At 38.6% G+C, this 25,067-nt stretch overlaps 1 protein-coding gene and 1 pseudogene across 6 annotated transcripts in view; both read right to left on the bottom strand.

The window, feature by feature from the left end:
* Positions 1-25,067, bottom strand: part of LOC113590510 (protocadherin alpha-C2-like) — a 60,157-nt gene that overhangs the window by 27,495 nt on the left and 7,595 nt on the right. The window contains exon 1 of one of the 6 annotated variants that reach the window (XM_081702167.1): positions 22,208-25,016. The exons of 1 other annotated variant lie outside the window; for it this stretch is intronic. In XM_081702167.1, the coding sequence (XP_081558293.1) occupies positions 22,208-24,574 (2,367 nt within the window). In that variant the 5' untranslated portion in view covers positions 24,575-25,016. Of the gene's footprint in view, positions 1-695; positions 5,292-6,335; positions 8,950-14,307; positions 17,027-18,321; positions 20,889-22,207; positions 25,017-25,067 lie in introns of those variants that run through there. 4 more of the 6 variants (XM_081702161.1, XM_081702162.1, XM_081702165.1 and 1 more) reach the window with 4 other exon arrangements.
* Positions 9,184-12,595, bottom strand: LOC118242826 (protocadherin alpha-2 pseudogene; annotated as a pseudogene).

The raw sequence follows: 25,067 nt of genomic DNA, 5'->3' as shown, positions 1-25,067 counted from the left end.
TATAATAATAATAATAATAATAATAATAATAATAATAATAATAATAATAAGATGATGATGATGATGTCGATGACATGGGGGTTGTTTTATATATATACATATATATATATATATATATATATATATATATATATATATATATATATATATATATATAGACAAATGGTAAAGGTCAGAATAATAGTGGGATGATTGTCCCTGTCCATGGTGCTGAGGAGATAATGAATGAGAGAAGCACAAAATTTCATTCACCGTATAGTTCTACACATATAAAGCTGATATATTCTACTGTATAACATCTTTTAAAAATGAAACCTGCTGAAATGGTAATTAGTAAACCACAAGAGGGAAAAGATTTGGAAATATAGAACAGAATAGTTGGCCTAATCAAAATTTCAGTAAAATAACAAGAAAACTACAAAGATGACTTATAATGTGAATAGTAAAATGGCCACTATTTTAAAGACAATAAATAAGTAATATTTGAAAGCAAATGTACAAGAAAGTAAGCATTGCCTTATAAGCCATCAGCATTTGCAAAAAACAAACAAACAAACAATCCAACAAAAAAACCCCACTATCCATTAAAAAAAATCATTGAAATAGAAGGATCATAAAAAATGGGGGATAAAAAACAGCACAAAATCTCCATACTGAATATAATTAGACAAATAATTAATAACTAATCATCTTACCTGTCCAGTACTAGGAAGCGTTTGTGTGCGAGTAAAAGTGTCTCCTTCGTTAATACTGATCAGTTCTGCATCTGCAGGCGGAAACGGCGATGGGAAAACCACTACATCACTCTTCAGTGTGTCTGAGCTAAAACACACGTCATACTGCTGAGTGGATTTAGAGTAAGACCAGCTCCCGTCAGGGTGTGTAGTGACCACTGGAGCGCTGTACCCGCTGAAACTGCCATCAGTCCTGTAGCATTTAGCTGCTATTAAACCAATGAGGCTCAATAAAAATATCACTGATACTGAGACAATAGCGATGAGCAGATACAGATTCAGATCAGAAAATCCCTCCTCTTTAACTGGCACGTGTCTTAGGGAGGGCTGCACAGTGTCCAGACGTTCAGTCACCACCACGTCCATAGAGACGGTCGCTGACAGAGATGGTTCTCCATGGTCAGTCACCGTTAAAACAAGCGGATGAGTCTTTAAGTCATTGTCACTCATTCGTCTTTTGGTCCTTATTTCTCCAGTGCTGGTTCCAATGCGGAAGAGATTAGTTCCCTTAGGTTCAGTTATATGGTAAGACAGCAATGCATTATAACCAGAATCAGCATCTACAGCTCTGATTTTAGCCACAAAGTAACCCACTTCAGCAGAGTAGGGAATGTTCTCAGTGTTAACAGATCCGGGTTCAGAATATGGTGGTAGAATAACTGGACTGTTATCATTCTCATCCAGGATAAACACATTAACAGTCACATTAGCACTCAGAGGGGGAATGCCAGAGTCAGTGGCCTGAACCTGGAACTCAAATCTTTTTGCTGTCTCATAATTAAATGACTGGAGAGTTACTATTTCACCATTTATAGAGTTAATATGAAACATTGTTGATATGGGAATGTCCATGTTGGTGGTCTCTACAATTGAGTATGAAAGTTCAGCATTCACTCCATCATCTGGATCATTTGCCACCATTTTTGTCACATGACTCCCAACTTGACCATTCTCTTTTAGATAAGCAACAGTTATGGGTGCTGTAAACAGTGGTGCATTATCATTAACATCAGAGACCTGAACAGTCAGCACACTGTCACTAGAAAGGGGTGGAGTTCCTTCATCACTAGCTGAAATAGTGATGATATATTCAGAAATGCTCTCTCTGTCCAGCGGTCCATCTACCACTAGAGAGTAATGGTTGCTATATGAGGACTCCAGTTTAAAAGGAAAAGAACCTTTAACAGAACAATGAACAATGCCATTTTGGCCACCATCTCTATCAGAGACTTTAACTAAAGCAACAGCAGCTCCACGTTTGGCATCTTCCTTCACTCTGTCCAGAAGTGGAGTCACTATAATCTCTGGAGCGTTGTCATTCTCATCTAGTACTTCTACTAAAACTTTGCACTGGGCGCTCTTAGGAGGACTGCCTTTGTCTTGTGCCTGAACTCTCAATTCAATAGCAGGAGTTTCTTCATAATCTATCTGGCCTTTCACTACAATATCTCCTGTTTCAGGAATGACAGTGAGTAAATCATCTGTTTTGTCATTCCCATGTTCGATAAATAAGTACATAATTTCACTGTTAGTGCCTTCATCTAAATCTGTGGCAGAAAGAGACATTATTTTAGTGCCTATAGAAACATTTTCCTTAATTTTCACTTTGTAAAGAGATTTACTAAAAACAGGCTTATTATCATTTACATCCATGACATTTATGATAATGTGTAATGTTCCTGATTTTGGAGGTTTTCCTCCATCTTGAGCAGTAAGAACTATATTAACGACTGATTGTTTCTCTCTGTTTAAGATTTTCTGAAGGACCAGCTCTGCAGACACTCTCGGGTCTCCACTGTGCACATCAACGGTGAAATATTCGTTGGTACTGAGTCTGTAGTCCTTCAGAGAATTACTTCCAACATCGGCATCATCAGCCACTGGTAGATGAAATCGGTCACCTTTACTTGCGTCCTCGGTAATATTAATAACTAGAGAGCTATGGCGAAAATGCGGAGCATGATCATTCACATCCAAAATGCTTACTTCAATCCGATAGAGACTGTGCGGGTTTTGAGCAAGGGCCTCTACATTCACAACACATCTTTGACTGCGCTCGCAAAACTCCTCGCGGTCAATTCTTTCGTTCACAAACAGCGCACCTGTTTTCAAATTAACGTCAAAATACTTCTTGTTAGATGCAGACACAATCTGAAACGCACGCGACTCGAGATCATTAATGCCGATCTTGAGGTCTTTTGCGATATTTCCAACAACTGTTCCCTTGGTCACCTCCTCGTTGACGGAATAAACAATCTGACTAAGCGATGTTTTCCATAAACAAACATAAAAAATAATCCAGACGGCTAACCAGACAGAGATATCCATTAGTGCGCAAAGATGCTTACGAAGTTGATTCAGAAGAAGCCATAAAACGCTATCTGTTTAGAACATGGCGCCTTCGCTCAGTATCTTCACTAAATCTTTCCCCTGAACACCCGCATTGCCTATTGCAATGGCATTTCGAAGGAGGAGTCGCGGATGTAATGGGTCGCCTTTCCAAATCATGGTCTACAACGACCTCGCGTGATAGATCAACGTTAAGACTTAAATATATTCCTATTGGTTGTTGTTGTTGTTGTTGTTGTTGTTGTTGTTGTTGTTGTTGTTGTTGTTGTTCTTCTTCTTCTTCTTCTTCTTCTTCTTCTTCTTCTTCTTCTTCTTCTTCTTCATCTAATACTGTTTATCATTATCATTATTATTATTATTAGTAGTAGTAGTAGTACTAGTAGTATAAAACCTATACAGTTCATTTAAAATTTTTGTTGAAATCGAGTCATTAAAATTTATCCTCTTATCAATAGGTCAAAACGGGGGAAATGTTTCATTGAATAAATATCTAAGAAATAGCCACGATAATTATTTGTAAATATGCAATGGTAAGGAACAATTTGTATTTTGAAACAGTGCAATAGCCATCCGTGTGTATGGTGCTGAAAATATAAGGAGTTCAGAGTACGAGTCTTTAAATTACACTCACCATCTAGCGCTACACAAGGAAATATTTATACATATATTCTAAACAATAGCCCCTATATAAATAAAACCTCCTTTAATTGTCATTAATCAATCACAGTATAGATAAGGTTTATAAGTATTGAACGGTGTAGATGACCTGATCAAAGGTAAGGGAATTGTTAAAAAATTCCAGCAAAATGAAACCACAAAGATGATCTAAAAGGTTAAAGACCTTAACCGTAAGTGAAAATCAAGATTTTGACTTTGTTAATATGTCCATGTGGCGTTTTTTGTTTTATTTGTTTGTTTTTTCTTTGGCAGAAATCAAATCATGTGCGAAATAAGCAGACAGTGTCATGGAAGAGTATTTCAGCTTTCGAACTGCAGCGTATCAATGTCAATCTCAAAAATACGAATTCAGACAGCCTTGGTTTTATGCGTCACAAATATAAGGAAACAACGATGGGTATCAGAGGATAAGTCAGGTGTAGCATTGTATTTTACTAGCTATGGCTAAGTTTTAAACCGAAGACAGAGACATGTTTTTGATGGGGTGCAATGCTGCAAAAGGAGAAAATGAGATCCTTCATGCATTTCCATCTGAAAATCGGAGAGAAATGGGTGCAGTTTATTGGAACAATTGTACTGTCCCAGACAAACTTAAAAATACTGTATTTTTTGCTGTAGTCATTTTACAGAGGACTGTCTTGAAAATATTATTTTAAAAATGGGTTTTGCCAAAAGACTTATACAGAAGCCCGACGCTATTCCATCCATGTATCCCAAGGATAGCGAGAGTGAGTCAACATGTTGGTCGACCGGTTGGGTTATTTTGTGTGTTTTATCCATTTATTATACAACAACTGTGTGCAAACTAGTTAGCTAGATAATGTCTGGCAACGTTATCTTGACAAGTTATACGATGATTCATGTCAGATACTGACAGGATATTTGACATGGCTTTGGGACGCTGACATAGAAATTTAGGACAAACAATTTGTCAGATAACTAAACCTCTGAATTAAATGATGTCTATATTCATTATGGTAATAGCTGTAATGGTACGAATGGTTCAGTGTAACATATAGATATGTATAAAGAGCTTTGAAGTAGCTAGCTGGCTAACTATTTAATAGGACATAGTAGCTAGTGATAATTTAGTGGCCTATAATTTAATCCTTTATCCTTTACTACACCACCGTCCAGCAGCCTTTCAGAATTTACAGTTTAAGATACCTATAGCTAGCTAGTGTTATTTGCCACTGCTATACCTGTGCTATTTCCTTGCAAGAAATGTTTTTTGCTCATTGGTCATTGCCACACCGCACGCACCTGAACACCTACGGATAACTTACATAAACCTTTATAGTACGATATTAGCTTTGAACATGCTGTTTTCTAGATGTTTCTAAACATATGGATGTTTAAATTACAATGTAGCTAACTTGTCAAAGCTGGCGATCGGGAACATGGTTGTCTATCAGCTGTTTGACAACGTAGTCAAGCCGAAGGCTCACGTTATCTGTGACGTTGTAGAGAACGAGGCGGGAACTAAAGGCGTCTTCGTAGATCCTCGCGATCTATGACAAAATACCTCATATACGAAATTAAATGTCAGACCAAAAAAAGTGAAAGTTGCCTAATAAACGTTAAACGACTCCAAACGTTACTGGATTCAAGTGCATTGAAATGGCAGCATGCATCAGAAAATATCACGGTGAAAAAAAAAAAGCCATTTTGCCTGCATTTCTATACGAGACTAACTAAAGCAACAGCAGCTGCACGTTTGGCGTCTTCCTTCACTCTGTCCAGAAGTGGAGCCACTATAATCTCTGGAGCGTTGTCATTCTCATCTAGTACTTCCAGTAAAAAAGCACTGGTCACTCTTAGGAGGACGGTCTTTATCTTGTGCCTGAATGCTGTTTGTTTATAAAGCATTTTACTACAATATATCCTGTTGCAAGAGTAATAGTGAATAAACCATCTGTTCTGGCATTCTCATTATTATTATTGTTGTTGTTGTTGTTGTTGTTGTTAATGTTATTATTATAAACCCCTATAATATGGAATGTATTTGTGTTGAAATCTAGTCATTAAAATCCACTTTTTGAATAAAAATTCTAAGATAATATACAATTGATTGGCAGAATCAATACCTTTGAACTGCCAGTATCTATTTGTAAATATTGCCGGGATGGATGATATATGTATTTAGGTATTTAAACAAACCTATGCAAAGAGAGAAAAGAAAGCCCATGGTACTGAAGAGATTAAGTCATAGGAGCGCAAAATTACACTCACCATCTTCTGGTACACAACCTCAGATTTATAAAGTATATATATATTTATATATATGCTAAATAATGACCTCTTTGAAAATTAAACCTGCAGAAATTGTAATTAGCCAACCACAATAGATGAGATAGAAGGTTATTAGTAAAGAGCCACTAATGTAAAGCCTATAAATATGTCATATCCCAAAACAAATGTCAGACAACAAAGAAAGTATTGCCTTCTAAGCCATGAGCAATTAAAAAAGTATTGCATTTGAACACTACAGCCAGAAAAAAAAATGGAGGACATAAAAATAATGAATATCCCATTGTTGAATATAATTAGACAAAGAATAACAAATCATCTTACCTTTCCAGTACTAGGAAGCGTTTGTGTGCGAGTAAAAGTGTCTCCTTCATTAATGCTGATCAGTTCTGCGTCTGCAGGCGGAAACGGCGATGGGAAAACCACTACGTCACTCTTCAGTGTGTCTGAGCTAAAACACACGTCATACTGCTGAGTGGATTTAGAGTAAGACCAGCTCCCGTCAGGGTGTGTAGTGACCACTGGAGCGCTGTACCCGCTGAAACTGCCATCAGTCCTGTAGCATTTAGCTGCTATTAAACCGATGAGGCTCAGCAAAAATATCACTGATACTGAGACAATAGCGATGAGCAGATACAGATTCAGATCAGAAAATCCCTCCTCTTTAACTGGCACGTGTCTTAGGGAGGGCTGCACAGTGTCCAGACGTTCAGTCACCACCACGTCCATAGAGACGGTCGCTGACAGAGATGGTTCTCCATGGTCAGTCACCGTTATAACAAGCGGATGAGTCTTTAAGTCATTGTCACTCATTCGTCTTTTGGTCCTTATTTCTCCAGTGCTGGTTCCAATGCGGAAGAGATTAGTTCCCTTAGGTTCAGTTATATGGTAAAACAGCAATGCATTATAACCAGAATCAGCATCTACAGCTCTGATTTTAGCTACAAAGTAACCCACTTCAGCAGAGTAGGGAATGTTCTCAGTGTTAACAGATCCGGGTTCAGAATATGGTGGTAGAATAACTGGACTGTTATCATTCTCATCCAGGATAAACACATTAACAGTCACATTAGCACTCAGAGGGGGAATGCCAGAGTCAGTGGCCTGAACCTGGAACTCAAATCTTTTTGCTGCCTCATAATTAAATGACTGCAGAGTTACTATTTCACCATTTATAGAGTTAATATGAAACATTGTTGATATGGGAATGTCCATGTTGGTGGTCTCTACAATTGAGTATGAAAGTTCAGCATTCACTCCATCATCTGGATCATTTGCCACCATTTTTGTCACATGACTCCCAACTTGACCATTCTCTTTTAGATAAGCAACAGTTATGGGTGCTGTAAACAGTGGTGCATTATCATTAACATCAGAGACCTGAACAGTCAGCACACTGTCACTAGAAAGGGGTGGAGTTCCTTCATCACTAGCCGAAATAGTGATGATATATTCAGAAATGCTCTCTCTGTCCAGCGGTCCATCTACCACTAGAGAGTAATGGTTGCTATACGAGGACTCCAGTTTAAAAGGAAAAGAACCTTTAACAGAACAATGAACAATGCCATTTTGGCCACCATCTCTATCAGAGACTTTAACTAAAGCAACAGCAGCTCCACGTTTGGCATCTTCCTTCACTCTGTCCAGAAGTGGAGTCACTATAATCTCTGGAGCGTTGTCATTCTCATCTAGTACTTCTACTAAAACTTTGCACTGGGCGCTCTTAGGAGGACTGCCTTTGTCTCGTGCCTGAACTCTCAATTCAATAGCAGGAGTTTCTTCATAATCTATCTGGCCTTTCACTACAATCTCTCCTGTTTCAGGAATGACAGCGAATAAACCATCTCTTTTTTCATTCCCACGTTCGATAAATGAATAAATAATTTTACTGTTTGTGCCTTCATCTAAATCTGTGGCTGTAAGAGACATTATTTTAGTGCCTACTGAAACATTTTCCTTAATTTTCACTTTGTATAGAGATTTACTAAAAACAGGCTTATTATCATTTACATCCATGACATTTATGGTAATCTGTAATGTTCCTGATTTTGGAGGTTTTCCTCCATCTAGAGCAGTAAGAACTAGATTAATGACTGATTGTTTCTCTCTGTCCAAGCCTTTTTGTAGGACAAACTCAGCCGACACACTCTCGTGTCCACTGTGCACATCAACAGAAAAGTATTCATTGGTACTGAGTCTGTAGTCTTTCAGAGAATTACTGCCAACATCGGCATCATCAGCCACTGGTAGATGAAACCTGTCACCTGTACTTGCGTCTTCAGTAATATTAATAACTAGAGAGCCATGCCGAAAATGCGGAGCATGGTCGTTCACATCCAAAATGTTTACTTCAATCCGATAGAGACTGTGCGGGTTTTGAGCGAGGGCCTCTACATTCACAACGCATCTTTGACTGCGCTCGCAAAACTCCTCGCGGTCGATTCTATCGTTCACAAACAGCGCACCTGTTTTCAAATTAACGTCAAAATACTTCTTGTTAGATCCAGACACAATCTGAAACGTACGCGTCTCGAGTTCATTAACGCCGATCTTGAGGTCTTTGGCGATATTTCCAACAACTGTTCCCTTGTTCACCTCCTCGTTGACGGAATAAATAATCTGACTAAGCGATGTTTTCCATAAGCAAATATAAAAAATAACCCTGACAACTAACAAATCAAAGATATACATTACTGCAATACGATAATTTCAAATATTGTTTCAGAAATAATAATAAAAATGTTGTTTACAACAGGACGACTTCGGACAGTATCTTCAGCAAACCTTTTTCTCCTCTGCAACATCGTAGCTCGTATTGCAGGAACACTTTCAAGGAGGAGTCACGGATACAAAAGCGCCTCCTTTCAAAGTCATGGTCTACAGCGACCTCCCGTGATAGATCAACGTTAATATTAAAATATAGTCCTATTAGTTCTGCTTGTTCGTATTCAGACTCATGCTTATAATAATAATAATAATAATAATAATAATAATAATAATAATAATAAGATGATGATGATGATGTCGATGACATGGGGGTTGTTTTATATATATATATATATATATATATATATATATATATATATATATATATATATATATATATATATATATATATAGACAAATGGTAAAGGTCAGAATAATAGTGGGATGATTGTCCCTGTCCATGGTGCTGAGGAGATAATGAATGAGAGAAGCACAAAATTTCATTCACCGTATAGTTCTACACATATAAAGCTGATATATTCTACTGTATAACATCTTTTAAAAATGAAACCTGCTGAAATGGTAATTAGTAAACCACAAGAGGGAAAAGATTTGGAAATATAGAACAGAATAGTTGGCCTAATCAAAATTTCAGTAAAATAACAAGAAAACTACAAAGATGACTTATAATGTGAATAGTAAAATGGCCACTATTTTAAAGACAATAAATAAGTAATATTTGAAAGCAAATGTACAAGAAAGTAAGCATTGCCTTATAAGCCATCAGCATTTGCAAAAAACAAACAAACAAACAATCCAACAAAAAAAACCCACTATCCATTAAAAAAAATCATTGAAATAGAAGGATCATAAAAAATGGGGGATAAAAAAACAGAACAAAATCTCCATACTGAATATAATTAGACAAATAATTAATAACTAATCATCTTACCTGTCCAGTACTAGGAAGCGTTTGTGTGCGAGTAAAAGTGTCTCCTTCGTTAATACTGATCAGTTCTGCGTCTGCAGGCGGAAACGGCGATGGGAAAACCACTACATCACTCTTCAGTGTGTCTGAGCTAAAACACACGTCATACTGCTGAGTGGATTTAGAGTAAGACCAGCTCCCGTCAGGGTGTGTAGTGACCACTGGAGCGCTGTACCCGCTGAAACTGCCATCAGTCCTGTAGCATTTAGCTGCTATTAAACCGATGAGGCTCAATAAAAATATCACTGATACTGAGACAATAGCGATGAGCAGATACAGATTCAGATCAGAAAATCCCTCCTCTTTAACTGGCACGTGTCTTAGGGAGGGCTGCACAGTGTCCAGACGTTCAGTCACCACTACATCCATAGAGACGGTCGCTGACAGAGATGGTTCTCCATGGTCAGTCACCGTTAAAACAAGCGGATGAGTCTTTAAGTCATTGTCACTCATTCGTCTTTTAGTCCTTATTTCTCCAGTGCTGGTTCCAATGCGGAAGAGATTAGTTCCCTTAGGTTCAGTTATATGGTAAGACAGCAATGCATTATAACCAGAATCAGCATCTACAGCTCTGATTTTAGCCACAAAGTAACCCACTTCAGCAGAGTAGGGAATGTTCTCAGTGTTAACAGATCCGGGTTCAGAATATGGTGGTAGAATAACTGGACTGTTATCATTCTCATCCAGGATAAACACATTAACAGTCACATTAGCACTCAGAGGGGGAATGCCAGAGTCAGTGGCCTGAACCTGGAACTCAAATCTTTTTGCTGTCTCATAATTAAATGACTGGAGAGTTACTATTTCACCATTTATAGAGTTAATATGAAACATTGTTGATATGGGAATGTCCATGTTGGTGGTCTCTACAATTGAGTATGAAAGTTCAGCATTCACTCCATCATCTGGATCATTTGCCACCATTTTTGTCACATGACTCCCAACTTGACCATTCTCTTTTAGATAAGCAACAGTTATGGGTGCTGTAAACAGTGGTGCATTATCATTAACATCAGAGACCTGAACAGTCAGCACACTGTCACTAGAAAGGGGTGGAGTTCCTTCATCACTAGCCGAAATAGTGATGATATATTCAGAAATGCTCTCTCTGTCCAGCGGTCCATCTACCACTAGAGAGTAATGGTTGCTATACGAGGACTCCAGTTTAAAAGGAAAAGAACCTTTAACAGAACAATGAACAATGCCATTTTGGCCACCATCTCTATCAGAGACTTTAACTAAAGCAACAGCAGCTCCACGTTTGGCATCTTCCTTCACTCTGTCCAGAAGTGGAGTCACTATAATCTCTGGAGCGTTGTCATTCTCATCTAGTACTTCTACTAAAACTTTGCACTGGGCGCTCTTAGGAGGACTGCCTTTGTCTCGTGCCTGAACTCTCAATTCAATGGCAGAAGTTTCTTCATAATCTATCTGGCCTTTCACTACAATATCTCCTGTTTCAGGAATGATATTGAATAAACCATCTGTTTTGGCATTGCCACGACTAATAAATGAATAAATAATTTCACTGTTAGTGCCTTCATCTAAATCTGTGGCTGTAAGAGACATGATTTTAGTGCCTACTGAAACATTTTCTTTAATTTTTACTTTGTATAGAGATTTACTAAAAACAGGCTTATTATCATTTACATCCATGACATTTATGGTAATCTGTAATGTTCCTGATTTTGGAGGTTTTCCTCCATCTAGAGCAGTAAGAACTAGATTAATGACTGATTGTTTCTCTCTGTCCAAGCCTTTTTGTAGGACAAACTCAGCCGACACACTCTCGTGTCCACTGTGCACATCAACAGAAAAGTATTCATTGGTACTGAGTCTGTAGTTTTTCAGAGCATTACTGCCAACATCGGCATCATCAGCTACTGGTAGATGAAACCTGTCACCTGTGCTTGCGTCCTCATTAATATCGATAATTAAAGAGGTATCCAGAAAATGCGGAGCATGATCGTTCACATCCAAAATGTTTACTTCGATCCGATAGAGACTGTGCGGGTTTTGAGCGAGGGCCTCTACATTCACAACGCATCTTTGACTGCGCTCGCAAAACTCCTCGCGGTCGATTCTATCGTTCACAAACAGCGCACCTGTTTTCAAATTAACGTCAAAATACTTCTTGTTAGATCCAGACACAATCTGAAACGTACGCGTCTCGAGTTCATTAACGCCGATCTTGAGGTCTTTGGCGATATTTCCAACAACTGTTCCCTTGTTCACCTCCTCGTTGACGGAATAAACAATCTGACTGAACGATGTCTTCCATAAATAAACATAAAAAAACATCCAGACGCCGGAGCCAGTCATTGTCTATATAAGCACAGTTGCAAACAGCCTCAGAAAAAAAAACAAAAGTCTTAAAAATGCATGCTGTATGTCAGCACACGGACCTTCGTACGGTGTCTTCAGTAAACCTCTCTCCCTCCGCTGAACAAGCGTAGTTATTGCGCTGATACTTTAAAGGAGGAGTCGCGGATACAAACGGGCCTCCCTTCAAAGTCACGGTCTACAGCGACCTCGCGCGAGCGACCCACCTTAACGTTAATGGTTCCCATCACTATTAATATTTCTACGTGTTCTTCTTCTTATCTCCGTAATGGCACACTTTTGTTACGTTACCATTAAACATCAATAAAAATCAAGATCTTTCTTGGAGCAATTCCAAGATTGCATTTATAATTAAACTAAGCACAACTGATAATGGAATAGCATCGATATGTCATGGGAAAATGATTTTTGTATTCTGATGTACCCACTGTAGGCGACACATTGTTAAAATTAAAGCGTATATCCTCCTGAGACCCCGCCTATTCATATGTGTCCTCTGTAGTGGACATTGTGTTTTTGATTCTGTCTTTTCTGTCATTTGAGTTACTCTGTTAATTTCTGCTGTCCTACAAAGAGTACATCCTGGGCTTTCCAGTGATACCACACGTGTCTGGGTGGGAGGGTCCCAACTTCTTTTTTTTCTTTTTTCTTTTATTTTTTCTGTCAGTACAAATTGTCTTCCATAGGAGCAAGTAAATTTTATGGAAAGAGAAAAGTTAAGTCAAATATTGATTAGTTACTGATGTTTAACTATAATGTTTTTATATTGTTTTGTTTATTAACATGTCAGGAATGATGTAGTGAGGTTTGAGAGTAGTTTTCTTATTACTGTGTTGAAATAATAGCCAGTTTATGAATGTCCTCTATAGTGAACACAAGGATATCTTGATGTTTTTCATTTTCACAATGTTTTTCCACATTGCTCTAGGAGACAGGACAAAAGCAGAGGAGATTTTGTACAGAATAATAGAGGGAGATTCAGATTTAGATTTATCAGATGAGGAAAATGCTGAGGATGAGTTTGAACCTGTGGATGAAGAGGTAGAGAGCTCTAAAGAAGAGACAGGAGGCTCATCAGATGAGCTTACAGGCAAAGGTGAACACGAAACCCGCCGTCCTCTGTGGTCAAGGACTAGCAAGTATGTTCTCATTGTCTCCAGTGTAACCATACATGACGCTATCCATAGTAAAATACATCATATGCTACATTGTTGTTATTAATTGCTGCAAAGTATTTTATGGTAAATAACAACTACATTTAATTGTGATCAAAGTGGTTAGAGATAAAAGAATTACTCGGGTTATTTACCAACATATTTTGGAATTTTTTCATCCCTACATCTTTAAAAACATGGCAACGTTGACAAATCAAAGGGAACTGCAAGTTAGAGGACACCACAGTAAATTAAGGTGTTCTTTGGAATATCCGTTCACATGGCCTGCCTTGGTTACCCAAGAATCAAGGTGTTTTGGCCCCAAAAAACAAAAGTGCCAATAATTAGCAACAGAATGGCAAGAGAGAGGTTCTTCAAGCTAAGAAAGTCACTAAAAATAGTCGAAGACCTGGATGTGACAGAAGAAACAAGGAAAACAGACATTCTTTGGAAAGTAAGACCTGTCCTTGACAGAGTGAGGCAGGGATGCCTTAGCCTTCCAAAACCAAGAAAGCTAAAGAACACATGGTAGTGGTGGACTTGTGTGATGGAATGCTGAGCTTTTACAAAATGTCAAGCAGAACTAAGAATTTTAAATTTTAAAGAAACAGAATGAAATATGATTTTTGTTTAACTGAAATATGTCAATACAGAATGTGAAAAAGTTCACTATGTACCTGATTTAATATCACCTTTATAGCTGGAATGTCAAAAATAAAGAAAAGCTTTTTTTCCATTAAAATTATCCTGACGTCCTCTACAGTGAACATGCTGTTAAATTAAGTATAAAATTAATATTGAAAAACTAAGAAATTTTAAGATGTTTGTCTTACTCTTAAGGGACAGAAAATCACAAAAAAACGTAAACTGAAAGACTTTTTCACTGGGTCTCAGGAGGATATTATTTATTTGTTTGTTTGTTTATTTATTTATTTATTTATTTTTAATTATGAATACCAATTGATGAAAGAATTTGCTGTGAACATTAAATCACAAATTCAAAAAATGTCAAATGGCTGTAAGAAAAAAAAGGTTAAAATAAAATCAACAAAGTCATTTTGCTGAAAAAAAAACTGAACATAGATTGAACAACCCTTGGTCTTACCTTCCCAGCACTAGGAAGAGTTTGTGTCCGAGTAAAAGTGTCTCCTTCATTAATGCTGATCAGTTCTGCGTCTGCAAGCGGAAACGGCGACGGGAAAACTACTACGTCACTCTTCAGTGTGTCTGAGCTAAAACACACGTCATACTGCTGAGTGGATTTAGAGTAAGACCAGCTTCCGTCAGGGTGTGTAGTGACCACTGGAGCGCTGTACCCGCTGAAACCGCCGTCAGTCCTGTAGCATTTAGCTGCTATTAAACCGATGAGGCTCAATAAAAATATCACTGATACTGAGACAATAGCGATGAGCAGATACAGATTCAGATCAGAAAATCCCTCCTCTTTAACTGGCACGTGTCTTAGGGAGGGCTGCACAGTGTCCAGACGTTCAGTCACCACCACGTCCATAGAGACGGTCGCTGACAGAGATGGTTCTCCATGGTCAGTCACCGTTATAACAAGCGGATGAGTCTTTAAGTCATTGTCACTCATTCGTCTCTTAATTCGTAACACTCCAGTGCTGGTTCCAATGCGGAAGAGATTAGTTCCCTTAGGTTCAGTTATATGATAAGACAGCAATGCGTTATAGCCAGAATCAGCATCTACAGCTCTGATTTTAGCCACAAAGTAACCCACTTCAGCAGAGTAGGGAATGTTCTCAGTGTTAACTGATCCGGGTTCAGAGTAAGGCGGTAGAAACTCAGGACTGTTGTCATTCTCATCCAGGATAAAAATGTTCACAGTCATATTGCTACTCAGAGGTGGGACGCCAGAGTCAGTGGCCTGAACTTGAAACTGGACCTGTTTAGTTTCCTCATAATTGAAGGATTGCAGGCAGTACAGTTCACCGGTAAGAGAGTTTATGTTTATCAAAGTTGACACAGTTACTCTATTCGTCTCTCCATCAATTAAAGCAAACGACACGTGGGCATTTTCACCGACGTCTGCGTCTTGCGCGGTCAGTATCGCCAACAGCTCTCCACCTGGATTATTCTCTTTCAGGCTTATACTTATCAGTGGTGACGTAAATACAGGCGCGTTGTCATTTACGTCAGAAACTTGAACCATAATAACTGTAGTACTAGAGAGGGAGGGGCTCCCTTCATCCTTAGCTATAACTGTAATATTATAACGTGATGCCCGCTCTCTGTCCAGATGTTCATTTACGATAAGAGCATAGGAGTTTTTATAGGACGACTGCACCTTAAAAGGACTTGTCCCTAAAATTGTACATTGTACTTTGCCATTCTTGCCACCATCCCTGTCTGATACAGTGATTATTGCCACATCTGTGCCAGGTTTAATGTCTTCGCTTACCGAGCTCATGAGCAGAGTAACTGATATCTCCGGTGCATTGTCATTCACATCGACAACTTCAATCAGCACTTTACAATTTGAATGCCTGGGAGAAAGGCTCTTGTCTTGAGCCTGCACTTTCAGCTCAATCGCAGGGCTGTCCTCATAATCTATATTGCCTTTAACTTCGATGTCTCCTGATACGCTGTTTATAGAAAATACATCCGATGCTACATTTCCTTCTTGATCTACAAGTGAGTAGACGATTTCTCCATTTGCACCCTGATCGGAGTCGGTGGCAGTGACAGTCAGCAATCTCGTTCCGAAAGACACATTTTCTTGTATCTTAATTTTATAAAGCGGTTTGCTAAAGACCGGGTTGTTATCATTTATATCCAGGACATTAACTATTATTTCTACTGTCCCGGATCTAGGAGGTTTTCCTCCATCAACAGAGGTAAGTGTGAGCTTAATTACGGATTGTTTCTCTCGATCTAAAGCTTTTTGCAAAACTAGTTCAGGCGAAACTCTCTGTTCTCCGTAGTTTTGAATATCTATTGTAAAATGTTCATTCGGGTTCAGAGTGTAACCCTTCACTGAGTTGATACCGACATCCATGTCACGGGCCGCGGATAGAGAAAAGCGATCTCCGGGTGCAACGTTTTCACTAATGTTCTTCACTAACATTTGAAGTGGAAAAACTGGGGAATTGTCGTTAATATCTATTATATTCACTTCCACACGATAGAGCTTTATAGGATTCTTTGCCATTACCTCAATATTAAGGGTGCACTTCTGCTTACTCTCGCATAATTCCTCCCGGTCGATTCTGTCGTTAACAATCAGAGTACCTGCTTTCAGATTTAGATCAAAATATCTCTTGTTAGATCCAGTCAAAATTTGGAGCGTACGCGATTGCAGTTCTTGAACATCGACATTGAAGTCCTTTGCTATATTTCCAACAACGGTTCCCTTCTTCACCTCCTCCGAGACCGAGTACGAGATCTGAGCGGAAGGCAAAGCCCAAAAACAAAGAAAAATCAGTGCTCCAATCCAGGCAGATACTCCGTCGACCGTAAAAATCATGATGTCTGTGCATTTGAGAAGTATTCCAATTACACTTTAAGTGACGTAGCTATTTTCACATCACATGAGTTTGAATAGAATAATATCCAATACGTTGGCTGAGAGCTACAGCCATCTATGATGTGGTTTGAGTTTGCTTCATGCACCAAGCCTACTTGATTATACACTGAAGGTGGAGAGTTGATAATGATACACACACTTTCAAATTCATGGTCAACAGTGACACTGTGTGGGTAACGCTGGTTTCAAAATCGATCGCCAGAAACCACCTCTAAGTGCAACAAAGAGTAATTAACAAAAAGTTAGAAATAGCAGAAGAACTGGCCATTTAAAGTGACGATCAGAAATTTGTATAGTCAGTTTTGTTTACACTTAGTGAATGTTATTTCCTTATGGTCTGTCAAAGAATATACAAAATTCCATTGCACATTCAGTATTTCATCAGCAAAACTGTCATTACTGTAGAGAAGGGTTGAGAAGGGTCTGTTTCTTCCTTGTTCATAAATAACAGATATTAACTTCATGTTCTAAATATCTTTCTTTCATTTTCACGTCATTTGTGAAATTAATTAATGGTGTTTGTGTGTAGCATGCTCATATGCTTATACACTCATAATACTTATTTTAAAGACACAACATGAAATGAGCCTATGCGCCTTAATCTTACATTGGTGTCAGAGTTCTCGTTCTCTCTGTCCATGGTACTGAAATTAGTCCCATAAACTAGAGCACTAAATCAGGCATCCTATTTAAATAATATTAATAAGAAGAATAAGAATAGTTATTATTATTATTATTATTATTATTACCAGTAGTAGTAGTAGTAGTAATAGTAGTAGTAGTAGCAGTCTAACAGGAACTGATTTTATTTTCTTGCTATTTACAAGGTCTCTCTTCAGGGTTTGAAAATGTTTAAAAACATTTAATCTTATGTTTACTAATTTCTAGACTTGTTAAATGATAAAAATTTTGTTCTTGGGCTGCAAGTTATATTTAAAAACAAAACAACATAACAATAACATGTTCACAAACATATACAGTCAACTACCCGGTATATAAACAACAGTGAGGTTGTAGAACAATTAAACAATTCAACTACTTATTCTGTTCCTCAGCACATCATTGCCGCTTTGGAATAGTGGAAACTGCCAACATTCTAAAAAATAAAAGCAGCAGCAGCAGCAGCAACAACAACAATAGTACTAAGTAGTGATGAAAATATGTCAGATCTGCTTAATTCTTGACAATGTTCAGACAATTATCATTCTAAAATGCAGCCTATTTTTGAAACTTTGTTTTAAGTTAGACATGAAGACATTAGTGAGACATTTTTAAGTGAGGCATGAAGAAATTACATTCGAAGATATTAAACTACAATAAGCTTCTAACGATTATACTAAAACATCAAATAACAAATAGACGAGGCTACACGTGGATGGCAACACTATCAGTCACTAAAAAGTGCTCTAAAAACTTGTACATCATGCTAAACAAAATGACTAGACAGACAGTCCAGATTTACTCAAACAAAGCCAACCGCTGTAAATTAAATCTTCCTATGTGAGTGCATTGTAAATTTCCCTTAATGACAAAATGAGAAGGTAGCCAAAACCTCAGAGGAAAGCAAAGCCTTACCTTTGTGGTACTCGGAAGAGTTTGTATCCGAGTAAAGGTGTCCTCTCCATTAATGCTGATCAGATCTGCCTCTGCAGGCGGAAATGGCGATGGAAAAACCACTACGTCACTCCTCATTGTGTCTGAGCTAAAACACACGTCATACTGCTGAGTGGATTTAGAGTAAGACCAGCTCCCGTCAGGGTGTGTAGTGACCACTGGAGCGCTGTACCCGCTGAAAATGCCATCTGTTCTGTAGCATTTAGCTGCTATTAAACCCATGAGGCTCAATAAAAATATTGCGGACACCGAGATAATAGCGATTAGCAAATATAGATTTAAATCAGAAAAAGTGTCTTCCTTAACTGGCAAATTCCTCAGAGGTGTGTTCATAAGGTCAATATTTTCAAGAACTACAACATCGATAGACATAGTCGCTGATAGTGGTGATTCTCCATTATCCGAGACAGTGATAACAAGCGGATGAGTCTTTAAATCATTGTCACTCATTCGTCGTTTAGTTCTTATTTCTCCAGTGCTGGTTCCAATGCGGAAGAGATTAGTTCCCTTAGGTTCAGTTATATAGTAAGACAGCAATGCATTATAACCAGAATCAGCATCTACAGCTCTGATTTTAGCCACAAAGTAACCCACTTCAGCAGAGTAGGGAATGTTCTCAGTGTTAACTGATCCGGGTTCAGAATATGGCGGTAGAATAACTGGACTGTTATCATTCTCATCCAGTATAAAAATGTTGACTGTCACACTGCTACTAAGAGGAGGAACTCCAGAGTCAGTGGCTTGAACTTTAAACCGGATTTGCTTTGTTTTCTCATAATCAAAGGACGTCAGGCTGTACAGTTCACCGGTGAGTGAGTTCATGTTCAGCAGAGTTGACACAAGTACTTTGCTGTTATCTCCATCAAGCAGTGAATACTGAATATTTGCATTTTCACCAATATCTAGATCTTGTGCTGTCACAGATGTCAAGAACCCTCCAACTGGACTATTCTCTTTTACGCTGATATTTATCACATGTGCACGGAACATGGGTGAGTTGTCATTTACGTCAGAAACATGGATCGTTATGACGGTACTACTGGAGAGGGAGGGGTCCCCTTCGTCATTAGCTATAATTGTAATATTATATTGTGATTCCCGCTCTCTGTCAAGAGGTTCATTTACAACAAGAGAATAGGAGTCTTTATACGATGACTGAAGTTTAAAGGGACTCGGGCCTGCTATTTTACAATCTACTTTTCCATTTTCTCCATCATCTTTATCTGAAATTGTAATCAGTGCCACATCGGCACCAGGTCTGATGTCCTCGCTTACCGAGCTTATGAGCAGAGTAACTGATATTTTAGGTGCATTGTCATTCACATCCACAACTTCAATTAATACTTTGCATCTAGACTTTCTCGGAGGCTGTCCTTTGTCTTGAGCCTGTATTCTCAGTTCAATTGCAGGATTTTCTTCGTGATCAATCTTCCCTTTGATAGTGATATCCCCAGACACTGGATTTATAGAGAATTGATCTAGGGTTAAACTTTCCTCATCATTTACAATGGAATAGGACAGTTCACCATTAACACCCTCGTCTGAATCTGTTGCGGAGACAGTAATTACTTTACTTCCTACAAGTGCATTCTCGTGGACTTTAACTTTGTAGAGAGGTTTGGTGAACACGGGGTTATTGTCGTTTATATCCAGCACATTTATAATGACCTGCAGTGTCCCGGACCGAGGAGGACTTCCACCGTCTATTGCAGTGAGCACGAGTTTAATCACAGACTCTCTCTCCCGGTCCAGTGATTTCTGCAGCACTAGTTCAGCTGAAGCACTATGCTGTCCAGCGCTCTGCACGTCCAATGAAAAATATTCATTCGGTTTAATTTTGTAAGATTTCACAGAATTACTCTCGATGTCCATATCACGGGCCGTACTTACAGTAAACCGATCTCCCGGAAGCACATGTTCATTAATATCCAAAACAAAGGTTTGTCGTGGAAACACCGGAGAGTTGTCATTGATGTCTAGAATGATCATTTCAACACGGTAAAGCTTGTGTGGATTGTGTACCATTACTTCAATATTCAGTACGCATTTTTGTTTGTTTTCACATAATTCCTCTCTGTCAATTCTGTCATTAACAAGTAAGAACCCAGTCTTAAGATTTACCTCGAAATACTTCGCATTGGGTCCAGCCACAAGCTGAAATGCGCGTGACTCCAGGTCCTGCCCACTGAGATTAAGATCCTTCGCAATATTTCCAACAACGGTTCCCTTCTTTGCCTCCTCTGAGACAGAGTACGAAATTTGGCCGAAAGACGAATCCCATAACGAAAGCAGCACCAGTGCCCTTACCCAGACAGAGCCAGCGCAGTTCAGCAGATCCATCGCGTCCTTGTGTTTAGTAGTAATTCAAAGAAGAGTAGCGTGCTTTGCTGTCACGCATCGACACACACAAGAAAAAAAGGCTACATAACCTGATTCCAGAGACATCTGATGCTATTGCTTTGTTATGCGTAGGGCGGAGTACTAATCATGTGTCAAGGATTTCAAGGTCAACAGCGACATCTCGTGTAAAAATACGGATGACACTACAGCTGAAAAAAATCGGTCACTCAGATAAATGAAATGTTCCGTGTAATTAACTGTTAATATGTTCCGCTTCATGATGTGATAAATAATAAGTCTAACATACACTTAAAACAAAAGCTGCGGTCTTTTATTCTACAGACTACTGATTGATAAAAACAGAAGCAAAACGAGTGGCTCGCTGTACGAACCGTCACGCGCAAGGGGCAGAAGCTGTCCAAATACGCGCTGCTGAATTCATCCAAACATGAAAGAGCCGTGTAAACATTCCACACTTCCTTAAACACCGATACCACTGTGAATACTAATTACCAACGCCAATATCTGAATATCAATAATGTGATATCAATAATATGCGAAAGAAGCCTTTAACGAGAATGTTTTGCAGTTAATATCTGGTATTAAAAAAAAAAAAAATCGAGCTGTATTGATAAAAATGGAAAAGCCTTCTGAGTTACTTCCCAACAATGGAAATACAAATCAATCCTGCATTGCGAAATCTGAAAGCAGCAACACCTTAAAACAAATAAGACTGAAGCTATGAGATAAAAATAATAATAAAACCACCACCAACAATATAAAAAAAATAATAAAGTTTTAAAAATAATGTATTATTATTATTGTTGTTTTTGCTATTATTATTATTAGTATTATTATTATTGTCATTGTTGTTGTTGTTTCGTTACTATGCTACTGTCCACAGGTTTAAAAAAAAACTTCCCTGTAATCCATGTAAAGTTATAAATCAGTTATAAATTAAAGTTATAAATTAGAATATTTGTAATGAGCCATTTCTGTAAAATCTGGTTTCAGAGTAATGGACAGTTCGTGTCATATTCCTGTGGTAAAAAATAAATAAATAAATAAATAAATAAATAAATAAAACTAATTTCTAATTTTATATATACACAAAATAATTATAACGACAATATAACGTATTAACCAAGATGGCGCATATATGTTGCATCATACTATTACCTTGTCAGAACTCTGAAACTATGGGAGTTCGGGTACAGCAGGTACGTCATAGTAACGGTAGCAAAAAAAAAATAAAATAAATCTAACTTCTTAAGGTCACCTTCATCATTGATCGCCAAACAAAAACAATTGCTTCAGTAAGGCGCAAATATGACGAAAAAATACACACTAACATACGAAAACTCATACAGCAAGTACTTCTGAAACATTCCTTATTTTCGAATAATGTGATCAACAGAGACCAAAAAAATTTAACGTCGGTCATTTGCAAACATATTGTAAACATATAGTATACAACAAACAAATAAGAAGACTTCAATGCCCTTACCTTCCCAGTACTAGGAAGAGTTTGTGTCCGAGTAAAAGTGTCTCCTTCATTAATGCTGATCAGTTCTGCGTCTGCAGGCGGAAACGGCGACGGGAAAACCACTACGTCACTCTTCAGTGTGTCTGAGCTAAAACACACGTCATACTGCTGAGTGGATTTAGAGTAAGACCAGCTTCCGTCAGGGTGTGTAGTGACCACTGGAGCGCTGTACCCGCTGAAACTGCCGTCCGACCCATAGCATTTAGCTGCTATTAAACCGATGAGGCTCAGTAAAAATATCACTGATACTGAGCCAATAGCGATGAGCAGATACAGATTCAGATCAGAAAATCCCTCCTCTTTAACTGGCACGTGTCTTAGGGAGGGCTGCACAGTGTCCAGACGTTCAGTCACCACTACGTCCATAGAGACGGTCGCTGACAGAGATGGTTCTCCATGGTCAGTCACCGTTATAACAAGCGGATGAGTCTTTAAGTCATTGTCACTCATTCGTCTTTTAGTCCTTATTTCTCCAGTGCTGGTTCCAATGCGGAAGAGATTAGTTCCCTTAGGTTCAGTTATATGGTAAGACAGCAATGCGTTATAACCAGAATCAGCATCTACAGCTCTGATTTTAGCCACAAAGTAACCCACTTCAGCAGAGTAGGGAATGTTCTCAGTGTTAACTGATCCGGGTTCAGAATATGGCGGTAGAATAACTGGACTGTTGTCATTCTCATCCAGTATGAAAACGTTTACAGTTACATTACTACTCAAAGGAGGAACGCCAGAGTCAGTAGCCTGAACCAAAAACTGTAATATTTTTATGTCCTCGAAGTTAAACGACTGCAGACTATATATTTCACCATTCAAATAATTTATATTTATCATTGTTGTTATGGGAATCCCTTTGCTGGAGCTTTCTAAGACTGAGTAAGAAAGCTCTGCATTATCACCGAGGTCGGGATCCTGCGCCAAAACTCTTACCACGTGACTTCCAGCCTGACCATTCTCCATAAGATAAGCGTTTACAACTGGGGCTGAGAAACTTGGCGCGTTATCATTTACATCGGCTATTCGTACAGTTATCACATCGCTGCTGGAGAGAGACGGAGTTCCTTCGTCTGTAGCCACAAGTAGAATGTTATATAGAGGATTACGTTCCCTGTCCAAAGGCCCGTCTACTACCAACGAGTAATGATTTTTGTAGGACGGCTCCAGTTTGAAAGGAAACGAGCCCTTGATTGAAATATGCACAATGCCATTTTTGCTCCCGTCTTTGTCTGAGATCTTAGCCAAAGCCACCGCAGTCCCAGGTTTGGTGTCTTCTTTCACACTTTCTAACAGAGGAGTCAGTGTTATTTGTGGTGCGTTGTCATTCTCATCTAAAACTTCCACCAAAACTTTACAGTGTGTGCTTTGCGGAGGACTGCCTTTGTCTCGTGCTTGAACTCGCAACTCAAACGTAGGATTTTCTTCGTAATCAATTTGTCCATTTACTACAATATCCCCAGTCTCAGGGATTATAGCAAATAAATCTATCTTTTTTGACTTTCCATGTCCCATAAAATTATACATTATGTCACTGTTTATGCCTTGATCTACATCAGAGGCAGAGACCGTTAATATTTTAGTCCCTAAAGAAACATTTTCCTTCACTTTTACTTTATAAAGAGGCATGCTGAAAACCGGACTATTATCGTTGACATCCATTACGTCTATAACTATATTCATGGTCCCTGACTTGGGGGGCTTTCCTCCATCTACCGCAGTAAGCAATAACCGATGAAATGACTGTTTTTCCCTGTCCAAAGCCTTTTGCAACATTAACTCTGCAGACACACTCTCTTCGTCTTTGTGTACGTCTATGGAGAAGTATTCGTTCTGACTCAGTCTGTAATCTCTCAGAGCGTTGCTGCCTATATCGAGGTCCTCAGCCACCGGAAGAGGAAATCTTTCTCCAGGGCGTGCATTCTCGGTAATATTCAGTTTAAATGCGTCGATTGGGAAATGTGGTGGATTATCGTTTATGTCCGTGATCTTTATCTCAATCCTATATAGATTATGAGGATTCTGAGCAAGGGCTTCTATATTCAAAACGCATTTCAGATTTGAATCACAAAATTCCTCACGGTCAATTCGCTCACCTACAAACAGAACGCCAGTCTTCGTGTTTACTTCGAAATACTTCTTATTGGACCCAGCTACGATCTGAAACCTCCGAGCTTCCAGATCGTGAACATTAATGTTTAAGTCTTTAGCGATATTCCCCACAACAGTTCCTTTATTCACCTCCTCTGAAACAGAATACATAATTTGACCAGACGATGATTCCCATAAATAAATAAGCATTAAAATACAGAAGCTCACAAATCCTGAGAAATCCATAATGACCGTCGTACATTAGTTTGAAAAAAAAAATGCAACAAACATTTATCTCCCGTTTGTTCAGAATCAACGACACGCAGAATACCCCATGTCCTTTCGGTAGATTGTTCTTATATGAAAGCAACGCTCTGAGGATGATGCTACGGAACTAAAGGCAGTACCTCAAACTTGCGGTCTGCAGCGACGTTGTGTGCTGCAACAGAGAACTGACTGACCTTTCTGGTTTTTCCAGTGCCAACTTTGATCATGACGAAAAACACTGACAGTTACTTGCTCACATGAAGAATTTTCGAGAAAAAACGTTTGTACAAAAGCAGAAACATATCTCTCTTTCACAGTTTCAGACAGAAGTGAGGAAAAGTACATTTCAGGTATATTCAGAAAAACAGTTATGCAGCAGCATCTTGGACAGGTCCAGAAGAATTTCCCAAACCTAGCACCAAAGTTGGTTTTAAGACCATTTAAGAGAGACCAAATCCAAACCTTGACCATT

Source organism: Electrophorus electricus, chromosome 19 (genome assembly GCF_041902795.1).
Source record: "Electrophorus electricus isolate QZ-2024a chromosome 19, ASM4190279v1, whole genome shotgun sequence".
NCBI lineage: Eukaryota > Metazoa > Chordata > Actinopteri > Gymnotiformes > Gymnotidae > Electrophorus > Electrophorus electricus.
Note: the sequence above shows the minus strand (reverse complement) of the source record. Positions and strands in the feature narration are given on the sequence as shown.